Source organism: Aphelocoma coerulescens, chromosome 2 (assembly GCF_041296385.1).
Source record: "Aphelocoma coerulescens isolate FSJ_1873_10779 chromosome 2, UR_Acoe_1.0, whole genome shotgun sequence".
Lineage (NCBI taxonomy): Eukaryota > Metazoa > Chordata > Aves > Passeriformes > Corvidae > Aphelocoma > Aphelocoma coerulescens.
Genome location: NC_091015.1, coordinates 115,957,606 through 115,976,634, shown reverse-complemented (window position 1 = coordinate 115,976,634; position 19,029 = coordinate 115,957,606). Strand labels below are relative to the sequence as shown.

At 38.4% G+C, this 19,029-nt stretch overlaps 1 protein-coding gene across 4 annotated transcripts in view; it reads right to left on the bottom strand.

The window, feature by feature from the left end:
• LAMA1 (laminin subunit alpha 1) overlaps positions 1-19,029 on the bottom strand; it is a 103,229-nt gene that overhangs the window by 57,336 nt on the left and 26,864 nt on the right. For 3 of the 4 annotated variants that reach the window (XR_011148349.1, XM_069004472.1, XM_069004476.1), the window contains exons 4-11: positions 16,239-16,481; positions 10,420-10,599; positions 7,539-7,628; positions 6,931-7,048; positions 5,664-5,842; positions 4,078-4,183; positions 3,422-3,582; positions 395-535 (exon numbers count right to left, since the gene is read on the bottom strand). Coding sequence is in view for 3 of the 4 variants with exons in the window: in XM_069004472.1 (XP_068860573.1) it covers positions 395-535; positions 3,422-3,582; positions 4,078-4,183; positions 5,664-5,842; positions 6,931-7,048; positions 7,539-7,628; positions 10,420-10,599; positions 16,239-16,481 (1,218 nt within the window). In the remaining variant the exon portion in view is untranslated. The remainder of the gene's footprint in view (positions 1-394; positions 536-3,421; positions 3,583-4,077; positions 4,184-5,663; positions 5,843-6,930; positions 7,049-7,538; positions 7,629-10,419; positions 10,600-16,238; positions 16,482-19,029) is intronic. The other variant, XM_069004475.1, reaches the window with a different exon arrangement.

The following is a 19,029-nucleotide window of genomic DNA, read 5'->3' as shown; positions in this document are numbered from 1 at the left end:
ATAAACATTGTTTGCTAAAAAAGAGTAGTGGCCATATTGTCAGAGGTCCAATAGCCTTGTCCAATAGGTATGAGAGCAAGGAAACAGGTTTGGGTTCATTTCTTCAGCATGAAAAAAACTTTAACTGAGAAAAAATTCATTTTTCCAGTGCATTATTGCAGCCTCCACTACCCAATGCTTTTCATATTACTGCAAGCCAGCGGGGCCAAAGCCTGCACTGGGATGACTTGCTGACTATCTCAGAGCTGTCCAATGACACTGAAAATCCATTCCTCTGTAAGAAGACACATACCAGAATTTGCAGTTAACTTGGGCACATGACAAAGAGAAACATAGTACGTTTTGCAGCTGCCTGAGGAAAGAATACTAGGTCAGGAACATAACATATAAATACCTGACTGATGGGCCATGTAAGACTGTCACAGACATCAGAAACTCCAAAGCAGAAACACTCTGTGCAGCCCTGAGGATTTCTTTCTTGCAAATTGTAGAATCCTGGTTTACAAAGATCACAGTTTTCACCTTCTACATTTTCCTGTCAAAGGCATATAACATTTGGTTCATATCAGTATTATTATGGTAACAAATACCGTGGATTAGGTGGGATTTAGGCATAACAGCATTCAGAAGGTTATAAAAGAAAGCATATTTCAGCACAGCAGGATTACTGAATAAGACTCAGAGCTTAAAACTGAAACGGATTGGAAAAATTCATCAGAATTTGCCAGTTCATCAAAATCTAAACAAGCCCTGGCAAAGGTTCTGACACAGTAAAATTTCTGGGCAATATACACAGACAGGGTTTGAAAAGCTCCTGTCAGCTTGCCAGTCTACTTCTCTTGTAGCTTGACTTTGTAGATTGCTCTGAAGAAAAAATCTCACATTTTCTGAATCCAGATGGATTACCTTTCAGATAGCTCACCAGACAGAATCCAGAAAGTTCGCCCCAGTCTCTTGGAGCTACCACAGCCAGCTTCAAGATAACAGTTTCTCAACCATCTCTCAATATTTACACCGTGACACACACTACTGCTGCCACCTCTTCCTGGAAGAACACCACACATACTTATGACAGCTCACAACTCCTCCTCCAAATATTCTCTGGCTAAGGTCCAGAAACTCCTACTCCAGGAGTAGGTAGAGAGACTCCACTCCTTTAGCTCCTTTCAATGGTCCTCTGCCATGCAAATTGGGTAGTCCAGAGTGTACAGGTACAAACCTCTTTCAATGCAGAATTTACAGGGAAAAAAAAATCCAAGATAGTGCACCCAATATTTTTTTTCTTGTAAAATTTGTGCAGTAAATATGTGGCTATTTCTTCAAAAAGTTTAGACAACTGCTGCTGACAAACAAACCAGCAGAGAAAATATTTGATAAATGCCCACAAAGCTGTAATAGCTGATCTCCATGGGCATTTCCACACAGTAAGATACAGAACATTTCCTATTGCCAGGGACAAGATTCTCATAATGTCCTAGCTTCATATTAGGACAAGACCTGGACAGACACCACTCTCCAATCTCAACCTTTGGTTTCCACTATGTGAAAACTCCACTACAAAGGCAAAGAGGACTTCACAGAACACCTCACAAAGTTCCCTGATATATATGGTTAGGACACTAAGACTGCAAGGCATACAGCTGTCTTCCTGTTTTGAGGAGGCCTATATGAGCTCTGCATTGCCATGTGAAATGCAAAGCCTGTGGACCAAATTCTGCTCTCAGAAGCAGTTACCAGGGTGCCTTCACTTCAGACACAAGAATCCCTCCAGATTGCAGACTTACATCAGATTTGGTCCCATGGAGCAAATTTCAGGCTTACCAGAGAGATACCTCAGACTTCCAACTGTCTTTTCTTCTGAAACAGTGTTTGGCATGTCAAGTTTACATAAGACCTCTCTAGACAGACAAGTTATGTGTTTTTTGTAAGCAAGGTACACTCTGTGTTTGCAAAGCATAATAAAAATTTATGATCTCCAGTTCTGATTCAAAGATTGAGGATGGTTGCTTCTCTTTGTTCATATGCAAACTTGAGGAAAATATCAGGCAAAGTGCCCCCTGAGATAATGAGATCATAAAATCTTGGATTTTTACAGAAATAGTATTTGTATGCTCTTTTCAGCTTTTTTATTTCTCAGTCTTCAGGATGCATTTGGATCACACATTTCACTGTCTCTGTAACATTATATAGACAGAAATTATTTATTTCTTAATGAAAAATAAAAATCTTACCCAATGACAAGACCACAAGAGCTGTGTTTCAGGAAAGATCAAATATCACAAAATGTACCGTATATAAAAGAACAGCTTTTTCTACTGCGTTCACAGAGTCTGCAAAGGCTTAGAAATCCTGTCTCCTTCATTTGATATCTGGAGCACACAGCTTTTCTCCTTTCATCTTCATAGGTGGTCCGCTGACTGGTAATACTCTTTGTGATCTGGCCTAAAAATTCTGTATGCCAGGCTCATGCCCACAGCAGCACTGAAAAGAGGCAGTTTCTAGTCCAGTTTATACCAAAATTTTCACTAGTTAGCTGCACTGGCTGATGCAGTGTTACCCTAGCTCAGAATCAGGCATGTATCTCCTTTTTCGTATTTAAACTGGCAACAGGAGCAATTTCATTTTTCCAGACCCGTTATTTATATAGGTTTGATATTTTGGATCAGATAAATTATGCAAAAGGACTAAATTTTCAGAAGAATTGTCAAACAAACCATGTTATCTTTGGCTCCTGTTCACTATCATATTTGGCAACAAATACATAAACTACTAGCTAACATTTGGTTCAGAAAATTAAGTAACTTCTTTAAATATTAACACAGTTTAGTAATAAAACTCAGTGGAATCTACAGCTGCAAGACATTTTAAGAGGTTTGGATATTTACCAAAAAATAAAATGCTGCAAAACTGCTCTCTTCTAAAACATTTTTATGGTTTATATTTTGTAATTGAATAATTAAATCATATTTCATACATATGTCTAGTGCAAGTGTTCCAATAGTTCTTTCCAAATGCCTGCTGTTTCTCCACACAAAGCAGCTGTATTAAACACAACATTTGTTTAAAAGCAAATCAGTGGCTTTTAAGAGAAATATCAGCTCATTCCTAAAACCAAACCCAGCTAGGCATACTCACTCTCTGTGACTGGCTCACACACATTCAGGTTTAATTTCATTTTAATGTCAGTCTGGCCCACTATTACAGAAAATGTCGTATCAGTAACATATAGAAGTACTCAGCATAAATTACTGTATTTTTCAGTACAGAGAATAATTAGTAGTTTTAAGTTCTAGGTTGTCAGGTGTACACAGTTAATTCTTATAAAGGAAGGGATTTCGCCAGTTAATTAAGTAATTTCACTATTAAAAAGGTGTTTATAAACCAATGCAATTTTGAACAAAAAAGGCAGTTTAGTACTCACTTTGCAAAGACAAGGTTCTGTGCATGGATCTTCATTAATGCTACCAATCAGGCTGCAGTTACAGCGCAGGCAGTTTGGGTAGCCCCGATACCCAAATGCACAACGATCACATTTTTCTCCTGCATAACCTTCTCTGCACTGACACTGGCCTGGCCAAGTCACTTGAAGAGCAAAAGTAGAGAAAAAAAAGAAAAATCAGAGCAGGCAATAGGCTGGATTCAGGATGTCCAGATAATTTAGCATTCCTTTTTTATTACACTCCATGTTATATTCCACACAGATACTTGGCATAAGGTCAGTCTCACCATCTATTTTTCATGTTTGAAGTACCAGATGCACAGAAACTGCAGCAAAATGGATTTTGTGACAGCTGTAACAGCATTCACAAACAACAGTGTTAGATCTCAACACCTCACATCGTTTTACACAGTAAGAGCCCACAATCCCCACAGGAGAACACATTCAGGGACCTGACATACCTTAAAACCATAGAACTGTGTAATGCCTCAGCCTCACCTTCCCAAAGATTTACCAGTGTTTTGAAGCAGTACCTAAAAGGCAGCCATTCACAGGTAGACAGCATTGCCTCAAACTTCACCAACCACAAATCCAGCCAGAGTTGAAGTTTAGGGAAAAGGCACTTCCTGCTCCCTTACCGCGCTGCGAGTCAGAATGATGCTCATCTTTAACACAGACAGAACTCAGAGAGCCAAACGGGTCACAGCCACAGGGATAGCACGGGTGATCCTCATAGGGAGAAACCTATAAAATAAAAGTTCTCTGTCAAATTCTCAAGTTATTACCTGGGAAAAGTAAAGTTACATCTGTTTCCTGCCTTCAGTCACCAAAACTAAAACAAATAAACACTGGAAAAACGTAATACAGGGCAATAGATAAAGGGACTAGTCTATCTTTAGCAAGCAGAAGGATCAGGGGATTACAGCCTTGTAAAAACTTAAATGTGGGAACAAAAGTTGATCTTCAATAGCACAAAGATGTAGTAACTGCTAATGGCTGGAAGCTGAAGTCTGACACATGCAGCATAAATAGACATTTTTTTAAAGTAACAGCAATTAACTACTGTGAAGGTTTGCCAAAAGATATGGAAATGTTTAAGACAAGAGTGGATGCTTTTTGGCGAAGATATTCTGGTTCAAAGAGGAAGGAAATTTAAGAAATCCTTGGCTCTGTGTTCAGTGGAAGGACAGCTTATCTATTAATAAGACTCATTCTGACTTCATGATCAATAAATCTTTGAAATATAAGGCAATGCAAATCATATGGCAAGACTTTTATTTTTTTGCAGGGAAAATTGTCCTTTAAGGTGCTTGAGCTGTAAAGCAATGGTCAGTAATGACCTCTAGATACACATTTAATGGCTATGAGTTGATCAAAGACCTTTCTTCAATGCTTCTTACAGCAACTGTAAGACAGTCTCTGACTCCAATTTACTTCTTTGGATGAGCTGTACCTGCTGTCTAGCCATACTCCTATGGACTCGCTCTCTGCACCAATTCATGCCAGATTTTTAAAGCATGGGTTTTTTAAAACATGCATGAACCTACCAAAGTAAGACCATGTGGAGTAGAAATTTAGTTCAGAAAATCTCATTATTCAGAGACCTCTAACACTGCAGTTATATGCAATGTTAAGTTATATAAGTTCATAGGTTTAACTCTGTGAGCCATATTTTAACAAATGTCTCGTAGAGTTTATGGCTTTTTTCCAAAGAGTGACACTAGAAAGTACACTCAGAGAGGACAAGTTCTACAACAGTCATACCAAGAAGAGCATTTGTTGCAACATCTCATGAGCCAAAGATTCTGATCTTTGAGCCAGGTCCCTTTCAACACTGGTTGAAATGGGCTGATACAGGATGGTACACAATTTTGGCACTTTGAAGACAGTGAAATTTTAGTATTGGCACTTTTTAGAGCTTTACCCACCGGAGAAATGGGTTTCATATCAGAACATGTACATTTCCACCCTAGGATATTAAGTTTCATCTCTACTTATAATTTTCTTCTCCAACAACTTGACCTGTCCTCCCACACAACTGAACAAGCATTTTGTTTTTTTCTGAAAGCTTTGGTGTCATGCCATTTACAAAAAAACCCCTCTATAGTTCTTAGCTATTCTGCAGCTGATAATAAACCAATATATTAATCACAATCAGCTGAAATAGACGTGATATAATGTTGTAATTCACCAAAACATTAGAATGGTATTTACTAAATCTTACTTTGTGTGGTCTAAAATATCCATCAGCACACATTTCACAGTTGATCCCAGTAGTATGTTGAGTACAGTTTAAACACACACCACCTCCTATATACTGGCCGTGAATATCCATGCTCCTTTTCTGATCTGCAATACTCTGGTTGAAATAACAATCTTCTGCTTTGTTATGACAGTTGCATTCTGAGAAGGAATGGAAAAGACATCAATTTTTTTCTTATTTACACTGTGTAACATTTCCTATAACTCTGACATTTTTCAAAGCTGAAAATGTAAGTACAAGAGACTATCAATTGACCTCAAAAGTGTGCTTTTTCCCTTTAACCATGCCATGTGTTTCATTGGATTTAATACACTATATATCTTAGCAAGCAAGCAAATTTCAAAACCACTGTTATCACTTTAACAGCACCATTTTTATCGGTATTCTGTATAACCTACTAAGACAACCTTGTCAGGACTGTTGTCAACAGTAATGTGTGCAATTAACAATAACTCTTCTTTCTTTTTCTGTCCCCTGGATTACAGAAGAAAAGCTGCCTGATTCTTCTCTTATTTGTATTATAGACAAAATCGGAGAAGCCAACACAGAAGCACTTATGTATAAATTTTATTTAGTTTAGAGGATACTTCAGTCCAAACTGTCATAAACAACTACTTTCCAAAGAGTCACGTTATGACTTGTGCAAAGACTTCAATTAAACTACTTTTCCATCCAGAACTTTAAATTTTATCTAAAAGTTCTTAATTGTCTGCAGCTTGTGCTATCCATTAGTAATGTGAAGTGAGAAAATGCACCAACTAGCCCTAGAAACACATTCAGCCATAGTGGCACAGCCTAAGTCAATCTATCAATCTGAAGTGTAATTGGCCAATAAGGAGCTTCTTTCAAAACATTTGTTATCAAAGTTCTTCATCTGACAAAATTTATGATCAATCTATGAAATTTGCATTTCAAGTAGCAAACCAAATGATTGATGCCCATCTGCTAGTTTCTACAGAAGTACAATATATCCCAAGTCCCTTTGAAAAAGAGACTCTGGAAGCTATACTATGACTCCACTACCCACCAAGTCACACTGAACAGATTATTTAAAACCATCTTAACAGTTATGATTAGGAGTATGTTCTCTACCTTTGAACAATCCCATGAAGACAGTTACTAGTTTGTGGATTTTTCAGAGGAATTAGTACAGATCTTTATGAAAGCAGCCTCAAACAAGAAAATAGTAAGACTTCACGAAACTATCTAAATGCCTGTGCATACTTACTCTCACATTTGTTCCCAGCAGAAAGGGTTCCTGGTCTCCATGGTTTCTGGTGGTAGCCTGGACAGCACTTGTTACAGCTCTCTCCACATGTGTTGTGTTCACACTGGCATTGCAATTTCTGAGAATAAAAAATTCACTTTCTTGAAATATTTTTTAATGGATAATTTAATCAATTTTGCCAAAAGTCTGCCCAGTATCAGCCTAACTCCAAAAAATGGCATGACCCACAAATACCCTACAATTAGCACTGGACTGCTCCACCATGGTACATCAGCTACTGGGGAATAGCCTTTCCAGAACAGGAGGGGCAAATCTCCTGTGCTGCAAGACCAACTAGTCTTGTGCCCCTTGAATTGTTTAAATTCAATTCCAAAGAAGAAGAGTTTACTTCAAGAAAGTTGCACTACAAAACCCAGATATGCTTGCTCTGAAAAAAAAAATAGTAAAAAATTTGTACACATCATAAGATCTCTTTTAGCTTCCTCTTTTTCATTCTCCTTAGGGATTTTTTTATTTTAATAGGAGAAGTTGTTTTCCTATTAATAATTATCAAATTATCAAATAACTATCAAATAATTATCATTATCAAACAATGAGATGAAGAATACCTTTGTGATTTCATCCAGAGGGCAGCTTCGAGCATGGCCGTAACAAATACACATGCCACCAACAGAGATGTCCTTTATTGAATAGTAGTACTACAAATAAACAAAGTTGAGAAAGGTATGAATAAAGGACATTTACGTGTATTTACGTCTTCCTGCCCTACTCTGCAAAATAAAATACCAGCATTCAACTACTCTATGACTTGAAAAATAAAAGAAATACTCGAAAATATTTGCCATTTGCGGAAACCTTCCATTTTTGCATTTTTTATTTTTCCCACGTTTTTCCTTATTGGTATGAAACAGTAAGTGACTTTTAACTTTTAAGTAAGTATGTAAAATACCTCAGCTTCAGGAAAGACCACCAAATGTGACCTCAGTCAAAATGTACTTGCAAAAAAAAAAAATCCTTTTTTCACTTTATAAGAATCCATAAAACATAAGAAATTGCCATATTTTAGTGTCAGTCTGGGGACTAAGAGTACGCTTCCTTAAAATGGGAACACTCCTTCCCTTAAAACTACTTTGCACACTGACTTCCAGACCAGCTCTTTCCTCTACTGTGTAGCCAGTCAAATATTCTATCCAAACTCTTAGTTTAAAAAGTGTGGATACAGCAGAATACTATCCATTAATACTGCCAGGTGGTGAGCAAAAACAACATAAATAAGGAAAGGATTTAATTTTCAAGGCAAAGAAGAGGCAGGAAATGACCATCTGGGTTCAGTTACAGCTGCAATATCAACATGGTTGGCCTGTTTGTATCCTGGGAAGTATGTACTACAGTGGAATGAAAAAGAAATTCTTTTTGAGGATACTTCTAAGGGAATAGTTCAAGGCTCTCAGACCTAGCAACACTAATGTCAGCTGGTTCAGGAAGAGGAGGTAGCCCTGGGTGGTCAGACATGCTGACTCCTGGACTGTTATTTCTTTGAAGGCTCTTGGAGTCAGAGCAAACTATCTTCTTTGATTTCATACTTTTTTTTTTTTTATGGTTTTAAATTTCTTATGTTCAGTAATTTGGGAGGATTTTTAATGTTATGGGCTTGAACTACAAAAACTGTTCAGGGACTTGTCATGAACAGTAAGTCCTTAACTACAAAGAAGGAGGTTCAGGCTGAGAAAGGAGGACAAAAGCAGAATTTAGTTTCTCACTGCATTCCCTGTATCATCTCCTTTGTCTTATTTTCTGACAGTGTATAGCTCACAGCAGCTGTGTGCAGCTTGAAGTTGAATGAGAGACCAGGGATAATCAAATGCTACAGACAGAAAAAAATAAAAGGAACACAGAAATAAAGGTGCTGTTGAACACTCAGAATCTGAATTGGCCATTTTTCAAGACTATGTACAGGAAACGAAATGTAATTGGTATCAACAACCAACAAAGTCTTCAAAGCCAACAAAAACAGCATCCAGAAAGCTGGAAGTCATCATCTTTGTTGTAGCTTGTTGCACAACAAAGTGAGACTCAAGGTGATACATCAGGATTTGGGAACCCTGGCCAATATGTGTAGTTTTTCATGCAAAACTGCACTAAGTAATGGTAGGTGGAGAAGTACTAAGCCCTGGATTGCACACTGTGTATGTTACAAAACCAGTGGCAATGCTTGTCCTTCAAATTCTTGTTTCCCAGCTGTATGTTTGTGTGCTTCCATGTCGAACCTTTCTTTTTGGGGTGTATGTCTTGATATGCCTATACATCATGATGCCTAAACATCAACCTGCCTTATGGGAACATCTCACCTGCTCAGGCTGTGCATTTCCCTACTGCCAGCAAGGCACAGCTGGAGCAGCTGTCCAATACTCTGGTCTTGCAGTCTCCATGCTAGCAATTCCCATGTCAGACAGAAAATGCAAAACATCCAGATTTTATACTTTAAAATGCTGCAGTTGAATGGCCACTTCCATCATCAACGTAAGAGTGGGGTTGGCTTGAAAGTACCCACCAATCCCTGACCAAATTCAAGTTCCTTTCTGCCTTCTGTACTCAGCCATCCAGATAACACAAGGATTGCCTGTATCACAGAAGCCACAAACTGCAAGAATCCTGTTGCTGCACAAGGAAGAGCTGCCTGCAGATGTTATTCAGGAAAAAGAGCTACAAAGGAAAGGAAGGAGGAAACACTTTTCATGTTCCCCTGTCCTCATCAGAAGGCCTACCCTCATAGAAAAACTTGAACCCTCTGAAGTGTTAACCTATGAGTCTTGGGCAAATTAAGGTGGTCAAAATGGCAAGATACAAAGCAGAAATCCTGCAGAACTGTTAGTGAAGGTAGACTTCCAATACTGAATTTATGTCAGAATCTGAAGAAATCAGCCTAAGTTCTTGGGGCCTCAGTTTCCCCAGTTTCAATATCAAATCTGGAAATGAGTTAACACTGTCAGAATTCTATACAAACATTAATTTATGGGCTCCAAAACCATTGATTATAACAGCCTTTAAAAAATGAAGAAAATTCTTATAAGACATGAAAACTCACAATAGCTATGTTTTCAAATAATTATGTTTATGAACCACAGCACCGAGTCTCGAAATCCATGACACACCACAAAAGGTACTGCAGTGGCATCAAGAGCAACCTCAAGTGGCATTTCCATCAGCCAAACCATATTTTGATGATAAAGCATTACAAACACTGTTCCTAGAATAAATCATTTACACGAACAAATAAAAATAATAACCATCTCAAAAAGCTTTTCCTCAAAGTTGTTTATGACAAGATATTGTTGTTAGTGGTGTCAAAGGGAAGGCAAAAATTATTTAACAACTTATCAAAGCCACTCTGTGAATGGCAAGAATTAAGTACTTCCTCTTTCTCAAATAGGTCAGAATAGACTCTCCCATCAAGCTATACTGAATACTATTTATGAACAATCAGCTTACCCTTCTGGTAACAATGGGGTCTAGCTCCTTAGGATCATTATGGCTGAGAGTCATGAGGTCAGCATTCAGAGTTCTAATACGCTGCAGCCGCAGGCGAATGTATCGTGCAGAAGTAAATTCCAACAGCTTCTCTGAAGGATCGTCAGCGCTAGGCCTGCCATTGATCAGTGACGTGTGAATCTAGAAAGAAAGGCTAGCTTAATCACAAACATAACTGTGATTCATTTACCACAACAAACATCAGTCTGAGAATAAAAACCACAGAACTTAAGCTTGTTTCCCAACAACTCAGGATGGTCACATGTTAAACTACCTGGAGTTCCTTTTATTTCCCCACTCTCTACATGTAGGTAAAATTCCTGCTTCCTGACTCACACTGCTCTGAAACCACCATTATCAGCTCATCATAGTCCCAAATCTCCTGGGCTTTTGTGGAGATAGCATAAGGAGAAAAACCAAGGTAAAGTACCAAGTGAATCCCTAGTTCCTGCAGTCTTCCTCTCCCCCATTGAGATGGAATACATAACTCTGGCCATAAGCCTGGTTTTGTCCTTACAGATTTCTTCTCCATAAATAGAAAGATCTTATTACAAAGCATAATCTGGTCTACACTCTCAATCTGGGGTCATTAATCCTACACCTAGCAGTGACAGGCCTGCACAATCAGCAAGGAGTACTCAGTGATAAGAGAACAAAGTGGGAAGCCACAACACAGATGACAACTGAAAGCAAGGCACTGCCATCACAAATCCATTCCTTTGACCTACATGTTTCTTGCACAATTCCAGTTGGCCCCACTAAGATGACTTTTGGTACCAAGCTGCACAGCTTTTTCTGGCAACAGCCCCTTCCTTCTTTCCAAAACTACTTAGGAACACACAAGGATAGAATCTCCTATGGCCATACAGTTCCTGCTCCATTTTCTGTAAGAAACAGAAAATAATACCCTACCCTACAGGCAGCAAACAAATGTTCACCTGGTGTCCATAACAAACAAAGGGTTATGTTTTGGGCTTGTCAGCTGCATTTCAGAGTGCATGACATATTCTCATTCATGAAGGGCAATTTTGTCTCATATACTACTCTTCAATGTATAGTTTCAACTTTGTCCAGTACTGTCAAATTTTTCCCCTGAAAATACTCCTACATGTTAAAGATTTTTTAATTATTATGTTAAAAAAATCTTAATTCTGTAATGGAGATAGAGGGTCCCTAGAGAGTAACTGTGTTATTTAAAAAACAGACAAACAGAGGCTTGTCATAGAGGTCCCATTCCCAAAATGATAATTTTGACATTTATTGGTTAGCACCCTTCCTTCTTAATATTCTAACATACTGTGTTCAAAGATTTCTTTGAATCACTTTTCTGATAGCCCATCCATTTTCCAACTGCAGAGTAACAGCTATTAAAACCAAAACATTTTCCAGGTCTGATCCTGCAAATTAGCACCACCTTGTATAACACTCAGCTCTCACAGAAATACAGAGAACTCTTCTAGTCCATTTCCTATGCTGAAGCAGGATTTACTAGAGTTTCGTTAAATGTTTGACCAATCTGTTTTCAAAGACCAGTGTCGGTGCTGAATTTACAATTCTCCAAGGCAATGTATTCCAGGCCTTTCCAGCTTTATTGTTAGAAATGCTCCTAATCTCTAAACCATGTTTTCTGTTCTTGGATCCTGTCACAGACATGCAGAAGAGATTTTTCCTCCTCGTACCCATGTTTTATACAGCTGAAAACTGAACATGCCCACCACATCTCAAACTGTTCTCTTGAGGCAAACTGGTTGTGACATATGCATTCAGAAGTCATGTTTTCTGCTGGGAATTACAAAGCAGACCTGTTTGTCAAATATTCAAGTATCACTGCCCTCCTTTTGCTGAAAAAATTTTAACACAAATGTACTCAACTATAGACAAACACAATTTCAGCATGGAGCACCACATCCTACTGTCATTCACGTTTCAGTACTGATGTAGAATTTGCTGGGCTCACTGCAAGCCTTTGATTTCCTCAACAAAGAGAGGAGGACCCAGACACAGCACTGGAATTTCTAACTCTTTGCCTTTTATCACCAGAGATTTAAAGACCCAGAAAAGCCTGTCACAACCAGTAGGCCTTACCTCCCATGTGTCACATGCCACTTCATTTTACAGTCTTTCCTGCCTGATATATACTCTCACTACTCATAAGTAGTGCCTTCAAGTAATGACATGAGTCACTTTTTTACTCCAAAGTTAAAAGCTTGAACAGTAGGAATTCTACTGTCTAGAAATTCTACTAGTAGTGTCATACCTGAAATCCCTATTTGTGCTTGGTCTTTGCATATTAAGTGCTTTAATTAATTTTGAGCTTAACATTTTTAAATTGAATGTTAAAATTAACCCATCAGCCCAGGTACACTAATCAAGTTTTTATGGTCTTCCTGTGTTTACTGTATACTTTTACAAGTGTTTTAAGATGTGTTGGATGTATTTTTTTTATGTTTTACTTGTATCTTGGTTTCAAGGCAGATTTTAAAAAACCCCAGTTGCAACGGACAGCCCAGCCCCCATGGCCGTACCCTGTAGGCACCTGACCCTTATCTCAACTAATATCACCCCTCTGACCAGGAAGAGCCATTGGTGGACGGAGATGGTCTGTCAAAGGGAGAGCACCAATCACCTTGAACCAAAGGGGTGGGCTGTGGGCAGACTGTGGGCGGAGCAAAAGCTATAAAAGGGAGCAAAACAAAGACACACCCTCTCATTCTCCCTTCCTCTCCAGCTTGCTAAGTTCAGTGCTGGAGAAACCTACCCCTTTTTAGGGGCTTTTAGATATAGATTTCTTTTTGACCAGCCTAGACTGCAAGTTTTTTTTGTTTTGTTTTTTTTTTTTCTCTACCTGAGGTTCAGAGCTGCCTTAAGCCTAAAAGCTCCTGAATCCCTGCGCTCCTGGGGCATACCTCCTGAGCCACTAGGATCCCAAATTTTTATATTTTGTTAGTTTTTGCAATTTTTCAATTTTTCTGTTTTAATAAATTGTTTTAATTTCTACAAAGAGTTGTCTCATTCCTCACAAGTAGAAATTCTGTAATACACTTAAATCGTTATAGAGACTGTAGAGGAATCTTTCCAAGCAGAAAAAGAGAAAAACAGTAGGGATATTGACTAAGATACTAAAGAAGAAATATCATGATTCTCCTTGCACACTGTTAAATTTGGCTAATACATTGCTTATATAAGCTTATACACCCTGATATTTCTGTATTATATTTTTTTAGCTTACTTGTCCTTCATAATTCAAGACCATTTTCAAACTGCACCTTAAGCCATGCAATTCACCATGAGTTCTAAACTGATTATGTAAATTGCCAGAAGCAGATCTTCAAGCAGTATATAAATCAGGCAAACAGAACTAGCAGTCGGGCAGCTATATCTCTTCAAACCTGTGAAAAATCTAGCAGCTAAACTGGCAAAATGTCTGATTTGACAAAATATGTTATTAATGACATCCATATTTAGATATGTTGTCTTTTTACCCTAACAGTTATTTCATATCAAGACTCTCCAAACAGATGGCAGAGAACTGAGATGCTAACATGCTGGATACAAGGCAGGCACATACAGAGATCAGCTTTCAGGATTCATACTGGGCCACTCTTAAATTCAATAGATTGGTGATAACAAATTACAAATCCCTAAATACATGTATTTTCAAAAGAGTTCCAAGATTCACTAATGCAGGTTGTGAGATATTCCGTGCAGGGAATACTCCTGTCTGACAGACAATCCAGTTACAAAGGAGCGGCCTGTCCTTTGTGAGTCACAGCTTTTATGCATGTGTGTTTATCTGCTGGAGGGCAGGAAGGCTCTCTAGAGGGATCTGGACTGGCTGGTTTGCTGGGCTGAGGCCGTTGGATGAGGTTCAACAAGGTCAAGTGCTGGGTCCTGTCCTTGGGTCACAACAACCCCAGGCAGTGCTACAGGCTGGGGTAGAGTGGCTGGAAAGCTGCCCAGCAGAAAAGGACCTGGGGGTGCTGGCTGGCAGCAGCTAAACCTGAGCCAGCTGTGCCCAGGTGGCCAAGAAGGCCAATGGCACCCTGGTTTGTATGAGAAATTGCATGGCCAGCAGGGCCAGGGCAGTGATTGTCCCCCTGTACTCAGCAGTGGTGAGGCTGCACCTCACATCCTGTGTTCACTTCTGGGCCCCTCTGTTCAGAAGGACATTGAGGTGCTGTAGTGTCCAGAGAAAGGCGACGGAGCTGGTGAAGGGTCTGGAACACAAGACCTATGAGGAGCAGCTGAGGGAGCTGGGGTTGTTCAGCATAGAGAAAAGGAGGCTCAGGGGTGACCTTATGACTTCCTGTAACTACCTGACAGAAGGCTGTAGCCAGATGGAGGTCAGCCTCTTCTCCCAGGCATCAAGGAATAGAACAAGAGGAAATAGCCTCAAATTGTGCCAAGGGAGTTTTAGTTTGGAAGCAAGGAAAATATTTTTCATGGAAAGGGTTGTCAAGCTTTGGAGTAGGCTCCCCAGGGAAGTGGTAGAGTCACCATCCCTGGAGGGACGTGTAGATGTGTCACTTTGAAAACATAGTTTAAGGGTGAAGTTGGCAGTGCTGAGTTAATAATTGGACTCAATGACCTTAAAAGTCTTTTCCAACCTGAAAGATTCTGTGATTCTCCATAGTACATAGAAATTTAATTCTGCCATTTTTTGTATTACGCTTTTCTATCACTGCACTCAGAAAAAACCCCAATGTTTTGCATAGTGTAGCCCAATTAATTATGTGTGCCATCAGGAACAATGAATGAGAAGAAAATGTCCCTAAATTGAATTTCTGGCATCCCTGGAGCTGGAGTTGTATGGCCTACTAAAAGTAGATTACAAGAAACACTGTTCATATACAGTCAAACTAAGGGTTTTCTGGTTAATTGTGTGGAGAGACAAGTTCAGGTTTCTTTGTTCCATCTGATCTGTTGGTTCTATGTTGATTATGTTGATCATATGCTCACAACACTGCAATAAGCATTTTATTAAAGTAAATGGGACTTTACTGAATTCCACTGGTTTTTTCCTTGCTGCTAATTTTAATTTTACATGAATGGCTACATACAGTCCAATCTTTTTAAAACCAAGAAATAAAAACATATTGATTTCTATGAAGCTAGGAGTTACTAGCATTCTCCATGGGATAACTCCACACATATTATCACAGTCATACACTATAGCATTCACGATGGAATAACTGCTGGTTTTAATGTATCATTTCATTATGTGGCTGCCTCTTTGTAATAAATTACACAAGTACCGTGAATAGTTTGCTAAAAGAAAGAACAATCAACAGCAAGGCTGCACAACTCATAGCTCTTTTAATTATGCTACATCCTTGAAACAATGCCAAGGCTTGTTTAGGAGTTCCAGCTGTGCCAAGCACTTCAACAGTGTTTGCAGCTTTATCTCACACAACCAGGTGTTCCTAACACAGGAGTTTTCTCTGCTAAATGAAAAAACTGGCAGAACACAGAGCCTCTGTTATAGCTTTTTGGGATAAAGGAACTAATAATTCACAGCTAATTGCTACCATCAAATTATATGGAAAGAGAGAACAAAGAGTTTAATACTGGGAAGACACAGAGCCAAAGACGTATTTCACCCCAACATTAAGAAGTTTGCTATACTAGTACGTGATGTAAAGATAATGTTATTAAAGAAGAATAACAGATGATCTGGTAGTGCTGAGGGTGATGAACTTTGTAACTGCAATTCAAATGTTTCCAAACTGCTATCAGTCCATGTTCTTAATCACAAACTGCAAGTACAAAAACAAAGATACCTCTCCATGTTCCAGGGGAACTAGTCTGGAATAATAGGAGGTGCAGATCACTTCATCATCTCTCTTGTAAGTTGGAGGCCCAATTCTTGGTGTAATATTGTAACGAGTTAAACATTCAGTATCACTAATTGCATAGTACTGCCATGGTCTGAACTCCGTGCCATCTATGGAGCGTTCCAAAATCCAGTTTCCAGGTCGTGGAGCATTAGCAGCTTTGATGATGACATATGCAACTTGAAAGACCTGAAAAAAATGCAAGAAGAAAATTTTAACACTTCATTGTACTGTAAAAGACCACCAGAAGCCAACTGGATAGTAAATTTAAATTTTAAAAGCAGTATACGGTTTGCCTGGGAAGAGGGTAGAATTTGGTACAGTAACTCTGGATAAATTTTTTGCACAAACATTCAACAAGAGAGGTCCATCTAATTGTGTCCAGGGCATCAGTCTGTGCTGATGTAATAGCCGAAATCTATATCTATACTGCACATTTCAGTGTTAGCTGGGTACAAAAATCTGTGGGAAATGTTTAGCCTTTCTGAACCACTGAGGACTTCAAAATCTGGGTTTTGGTTGGGTTTCCTTGTTTGGTTTCTTGTGCTTGGTTGTTTGTTTTTGTGGGGTTTTTTACAGATGTAGCCCAAAAAACTCTTTGTTTTACAGTTTAACAGGGAATGAAATCTTCTCTGCAATAGCATTTCTGATAAACTTCTTAGACCCTGTGTTAAAAATAATCTTTGCATTCCAAATTCATCCTGTATTGAAGTTATTTCAAGTAGCAGCAGACTATTACAGACACTGCCAAAAATACACAGAGATAAATAAGCTGAATGTGACAAAAATAAGCATGATAAAAAAGGTAATATTCTTAAGTAAGGTTAAGAGGTATATGAGCAATGCAGGTATCTTGAATATTTTTCTGACAATCCAAAGCGAAATCCTCATCCACACAAGAGCACTTCTGTGAGTAGGCAGGGCAGTAATTAAGTTCATATCATCTCTTAAATTACCTTGTCATGGCAGCCAGCCTACCTGCACTGGCCACCCAGCTCACTACAGCATCAGACACGAACACTGAAGTGCACTTACAGCAAAGCCACCGTGTCATCCCTTACTCAATACCTACTACATCACCTCACTCAAAAAGGCTGGATTTGCAAATTCATAAGACTTCTATACAGGAGTTTAATGTTTCATATACACTGGAATAACAAGCCACATTTAGATGAAAGAAAAACTCTGTATGATTCAACCATCTCAGAGAAATGTATTCCCACCTGAGCAGACTGCCTGGTTGGCTGCTGTTATCATCATAATTCCTGTCTGCATGTGCAGTGTTAATACTATGTTGAGCTCCAACTGGCTACAATCAATTCTTTCATCCATTATAAATTTAAATTTTTAGGTTTTGAGGTTTTTTTCTTGCAATACAGTTTAAAGCCAGAGCAAGAACAATATTTGCCACATGAAAGCAGGTTTTGATTTTGCCAAATGGGGAAATAAACTCACAAAGATAAATAGTAACTGCATTGTATATGCAGTTCAGGAAACTACTTTTGAAACAAAGCATTATTTAAGTGAACAAAGCTTTGATTAGGAGATCTTGCACACATAAGAAAGAAAAAACATTGGTGATACTTATCTTCAAATGATTTACTACATATAATATCTTAATAAAAGTAAAACAATTTTACTTTTTTATTAAAATCAGACAGAACTTAAACTACAATATTCACTTGGTTTGACTTTCTTTACAGGCACTCCAGTTTTATCCTTTTAAGACATCAATCAGATAAAACCAGAACATTTCTAATTGTTTCAATAAGTATGAAAATTTACAGAAAATTAGGATTTTACTGTGATGCTTCAGGATTGCAAGCAGATGCAAGCAAAAGGAGAAGCCAGCTCACTCTTTAGTCAGTCTTACAGTCTTAGAAATAACATTTCTCTGAGGTCTGTGAATCCTCTTTTATTCAGCGCAGTCTTAAAATTTGATCAAAGTGAATATCAAGAATTATAATCCAGCTTCCATGAAGAGAAGAGCCCCTTTTAAATAAAACCTACATCATGCCAACAATCTCGAGTGGAAAAAATAAAAGCCAAAATACATGGTTTTAACAGAACAAAGTACATCATTTGGGCAGACTTCAAGCCAAACAACTATATTCCCTACACACAACCTGGATTTCATTGTTCAGTTAGTGGTATTGAGTTAAATACCCCTTTTGCACTCAGTTATGCACAAGCAGAATCTGGTGTATTATAATTTCAGTACTCAAAACCTGAAGACACTCGTATGTGACAGGAGTTGCTTGTATGGGTATTTTCTCCATCACATATGAGAACTTCACAAAACTATTAAAACTAGAGTTTTATTGACTGGGCTTAGAAACAGCTATGCACTTCCAAGTTCCTTTGAAGTCAGTAATCTTTCTCAAATGCATAAAAGATGCAAGACTGGAACCCAAACTTTTTTCAAATACCATGGTAGAAAATCTCCCTCAAAAACTCTCATATGTCCTTTATTTATTTATTTTTCTTCTCTGCTTGTCATCAACTAAACTGCTTCCCTACTTATTACACAGTTGGCTGAACAACAAATGATCTACTTTTGATTACATTGAGATTTTTCAAGACCCATTATAGTGTGCAGCTGATGTGGCTAGTTTTAAATCCAGTTCCAACTAGTAACAATGAGCTATCTTTCATCACAAACCAACTGCTGCAGGAAAAGGTATTCATGAGAGTATGCAAATTAAACTTATTTTAAATATCAAGTTCCTTGGTGAGG